The 5,141-nt window shown below is 33.4% G+C and overlaps 1 protein-coding gene across 1 annotated transcript in view; it reads left to right on the top strand.

The window, feature by feature from the left end:
* Positions 1-4,536, top strand: part of LOC141343824 (epidermal growth factor receptor substrate 15-like 1) — an 18,424-nt gene extending 13,888 nt beyond the window's left edge. The window contains exon 12 of the mRNA XM_073848482.1: positions 4,486-4,536. Coding sequence (XP_073704583.1) covers positions 4,486-4,536 — 51 coding nt within the window. The remainder of the gene's footprint in view (positions 1-4,485) is intronic.
* The last annotated feature ends 605 nt before the right edge of the window (positions 4,537-5,141 follow it).

The following is a 5,141-nucleotide window of genomic DNA, read 5'->3' as shown; positions in this document are numbered from 1 at the left end:
AAATCCTGTTCCCAAAAAATTTAAATTGAAAAATTTGAAAACCATCCTGTCCAGAAGAAAAAAAATATGTTTCTTAATTTTACTTGTTTTAAGCATAAACTTGCTTAATTTTAATCATATTTTCCTTAATATTTTAAGTAACTTTACCAAGTAATTGAGTCTTGATTTATGAAGAATGTTTAGATGTTTGTACTGGAAAACAAGACAAAAATACTGAGTAAGTCATTTTTTGCAGTTCAGGATCTGTTCCTAAACCTAGTGAGCTTCCTAACTAGACCACTTAAAGATGCAACTTCCTTAAGATTTGTTAATAACACTTTGATAGAGAAATCAATGTCAGAATGCATTGCATCAAGCTCAGTTAAATCTAATGCAGTATGTGGGATGAAGTTAAAAATACATTCATTTATTGGTGCGAAATCTTGATCAAAATTAATTCTAATGAATGCATTATTTTATCCATTATTTATGATCCTGGACCACAAACCAGTCATAAGGAGTTTTTAAATTAAATAAATAAGCTTTCTATTGATGTATGGTTTGTTAGAGAGGACAATAATTGGTCGAGATACTATTTGAAAATCTGAAATCTAAGGGTGCCAAAAAATCTAAATATTGAGAATCGCCTTTAAATCGCCTTTAAAATTGTCCAAATGAAGTTCTCAGCGATGCATATTACTAATCAAAAATTAAGTTTGAATATATTTACAGTAGGACATGTACAAAATATCTTCATGGAACATGATCTTTACTGAATATCCTAATGATTTTTGGCATAAAAAGTATGTATTTTTGGCTATTGTCTCAAATATACCCGTGCTATTTAAGACCGGTTTGTGTTCCAGGGTCACTTTTGTGCATTTATTTTTGTTAAAATGCAAGGTTTTTAACATCAAATTCTTAAAATCAAATGTGCTTCCGAATCTCTCACTTGTGAGTTTCCATCTCAGTTAGGATGCTGCCTATGTAGGGAGCACTAGGTTTTGCAGCAGATGTGTTTGTTAGACGGAATAACCCAGTGTGGATCAGATCAGTATCGTCTGTTTGCTCTGTGTGTTTATTTAATAACATGTATTCTTTAGTGAACATGATGATAAATAATCCATAACACACTAGCGTCCATAAGCTCACTCTTCTGTTTGCTCTGAGCTTATAGATCCCCTTTCTTCTGTAAATAAATAGTCCTCACTCATTGATTCTTTCATAACATGATTGTTTACTTGCTTTTAATGACAACACTGATGATTGTCCTTAACTCCGTTTTTTATTCTAGTATCTGATCACGTTTTATCATCCTATTCAGTATTGTTTTTGTACAATAACTAGCAGAAGTGACATGGAGATGTGTGTTTCCCACACTAACATGAGCGAATGTTTGGATCTCTTTATTAAACCCTTATTAAAACGGCCGTCCAGTGAGAGAAGGTCAAACTTTGATGTTTTTATGGCTTCACTTCTCGTTTGTTGATGTGTTTTTGTTCTTTATTAAACTTGAAAACAAACCAACAATAAAACTGATTGGATCAAAACGGATGTCTTTTCAGATGTTTTGTTTGAATGTCCTGCTTCCTAGTGTTAAAACTGAATTTAGATTCTCTTTTTATGCCAACAGAAATGAGTAATACTTCAGACTAAAATTGTACAAATCCATTTAATGGAGTGTTTCCATGATGCATTTTGGTCATTTTTAGGTGCATCAATTCTAAATAAGCTATTTAGGGGCCAAGCACTGACGTTGGAAAGGCCCCTATTGCATCCATTGGCTCTAACTCAAACTTTCTAACACCACCACTTGTCCAAACTTTCATGTTTATGCTAATAACTTTTGAATCATAAGGTACAGAAGGAAAATTAATTTGTCCTCTGATTCCTTGGCTCATGTCGATTTAAAAACCTTTAAGGTATGCTGACAAAAGTCATGGAATTCAAGTTGATTAGTCAAACTGTTCTGGAATAACGTACAAACAAATTCTACGAAAAATCACACAAAAATGGATGTGAGGCTATATCTCCACAACGGTTTGGCATATTGAGACCAAACTTGGTGTGTGATATAATAAGCATGACTTGATGCTACCTGCAGTGTTTCAGCACTGTGCCATGTAGTGATCAGGATATATGATAATGGCTATTTTTGCTTATAACTTCTGAATGATTTGACCAAAAATCACAGAACTGGACTCCTTAGATTCAGAGGAGCCGATCGATACCCAAATATGTCAGCCATTTAGAATTTTGTCATAAAATGCTATATTTTACAAACACATTGGCGTTAAATCTAATGCAATATGTGTGATAAAGTTAAAAATACATTCATTTATTGGTGCAAAATATTGATAAAAAATGGATTCCAATGAATTAATGCATTAATGCATTATTTTATCCATTGTTTTGACCTTGGACCACAAAACCAACCAAAAGGGTCAGTTTCTTTTCAATTAAATAAATAAGCTTTCCATTGATGTGTGGTTTGTCAGGATATGACAATATTTGGCTGAGATACAACTATTTATAGAAATGTCAAAAAATACTGATAACATTTGATTTCATAAGACTATTGTAATGAAAGTGATCTCAATATATTCCTTGGGCCATGCCAAGAAAATCGATACCAATTATGCCAAAATTGGCCAAATGTCCTATCCGCCATTTGATTATTGTTAAAAACCTACTTTTTCAAACTCCTCCTAGAGTATTGGTCTGATTTTCACTAAATTTGACTCAGATCATCTTCAGACCATGCTGGCAAAAAGTTATGGATTTCATGTCACAATACGAAACTGCTTTGACAGTTTGACAGTTTTGATCAGTTTGGTTACAGCGCCACCTATTGATGAAGAGTGATAAACCATTCATTAACCATTAATTATGAAATTTCCATTAATGCTAATAATTTTTGAATGCATTAGCCTATTTAATGAAACTGGTCTCAAAATATTCCTTGGGTCATGTCAAAAACATACCAATTATGCCAAAGCTGGCCGAACGCCCTGTCCGCTATTTTCAATTATGTTTCAAGCCTACTTTTTCGACCTCCTCCACAATCGTTCATCGTTTTCACCTAAATCGAGTCAGATCATCTTCAGTCTGTGCTGCTGACTAAAAGTTATGGATTTCATGTTGACAGATGAAACCGTTTTCATATAGCACCACTACAAATTTGAGGCACCAAACTTTGTGTGTTATTATCAACTCATCGACTTGATAGCAGTGCCACCTGTTTGGTCAAAATTGATAACCCATTAAATCATATTACTAGTGGTTGACATAACCCATTCTGAATCAAATAATCCTAAAATGGCTTCAATTATTCATTGCTTTAGTTGCTCTGATGCTTGCTTGCCTAGTGCTTGACCCCATAATTGCTGACTGCAGCTATATTGTTATAATATATTTTGTGATTATGAGTGTCTGAGAAGCTGTTTCTACATGGTTAATTTTAGTATGCTGTGCTGTTTTCTTGCTCATTTTTGCTCTATTAGGACTCATCCATTGGAAAGACACATTCATTATGTGATTTTAGGCCAGAAACAAGCTTTATGCATACATATTTTAAAAAAATAGTTTAAGAAAAATTAATATATGCTCACTCTGAGACTATCTAAGATGTAGATGAGTTTGTTTCTTCATCAAATTTGGAGAGATGTAGCATTTCATCACTTGCTCACCAATGGATCAGTGAATGGGTGCCGTCAGAATGAGAGAGCTGATAAAAGCATCACTCCAGTCCATCAGTTAACATCTTGAGAAGGCAAAAGCTGAGACAAAAGTGTATCTTGGTTATGAAAAAGAAGGAATGCACATTTAGTATTTTCAACATTTAGAATTTCACTGGTAAAGCCCTGTTTAGTTATCTAATTAATGTAAATGGAGGTCTAAATGGTCAGTTTATTTGGTTGGTTTGAGCCCTTCGTGTGTTTTCAAAGACTAATCAGATTCAGCTTTAAGCTAATTGAACGTCTTCAATCGACCAATCGCTGTGAGCAGCTTGTGTTGCCCTGGTTACGGCCCACATCAAAGCATTCCGTTTTGCAAACGCAAAAGTTAAAAATGCTCTTTGTAAATCCAGAAACTAGCCAGCATCATTCAGCTTTTGAAATCCTAATGAGATGATCTGATCAGATGTCTGTTTGACTTGCATTCATACGCCCTCAAAACAGGGTTAAAGACTCATTTGAGCTGATTCAGAATTCATTAATAGTTTATTAACATAAGGAGGAACAACCACCAAAACATCCTACATCAAGTTATTTGAGGTATTATCCACCTTATTTTTGCCATTAGAGCGTATATTTGTAAATTTGTAAATTTCATGAGTCTGGCTTCCAGTCTAGCTGTACAAAAAAGCTTGCTTTGCTGCTTGATATTGCGAACTGGTGTATTTCATATTATTTTAATGTATGATCCTAATTATGAACACAGTAGTCTAAAGAGTTTTACCGTTTACTGCACGTTGTTATTCTTCTCGTTATTTCCCTATAGCAGATAATGAACCGGAAGTCTCGCTCATATGATTACTTCCGCATTGAAGAATAAATTGTATAGATTAAGAATTAAGAAATGCTTTTGTCTCAATGCAGCTTTTTTCAGAATTTAATCATTGTAATCATTTTTTTACGCATTATTATTATAATAATATCAACTAAACTCAATATAACCCATAACAGAGAACGTTCTCAGTGCTAAGTAGAAACTGATTACATGTAGTCCAAAAATAAAGTACTTGTAATTAGATTATATTACATTTTAAAATGCTCATAATCAGGTTAGAGTAACTTTTATGGATTACATGATTACATTTAATTTACACAAATGCTGTAAGTCATTCATGATTTATTTATAGTTTAACCCTGCTGTAATGTAATATTTAATGCATTTTTTTATTGATATGATACACAGTAATCCCATTCAAATCTAAATATCTTCATTGAATGTTTTTGGCATGAAAGAAAAATCAATCATTTTGACCCATATGATGTAGGTGACTTTGTTTCCTCAGCTCATCATCCGGCTTGTTACATGTGTGCGCGCTCTGGCGTAGTATACAGTGAAAAGTCCCGGATGAGTTTATGCAAGCAAACATAATCTTTTAGCTATAAATCAGTTTGAATAATCAGGATAAGCGCAAGTAATTACCATTT

This window comes from Garra rufa, chromosome 10 (genome assembly GCF_049309525.1).
Source record: "Garra rufa chromosome 10, GarRuf1.0, whole genome shotgun sequence".
In the NCBI taxonomy this organism is placed as follows: Eukaryota; Metazoa; Chordata; class Actinopteri; order Cypriniformes; family Cyprinidae; genus Garra; species Garra rufa.
The sequence above is the reverse complement of the archived record's forward strand: the minus strand, read 5'-3'. Positions and strand labels throughout refer to the sequence as shown.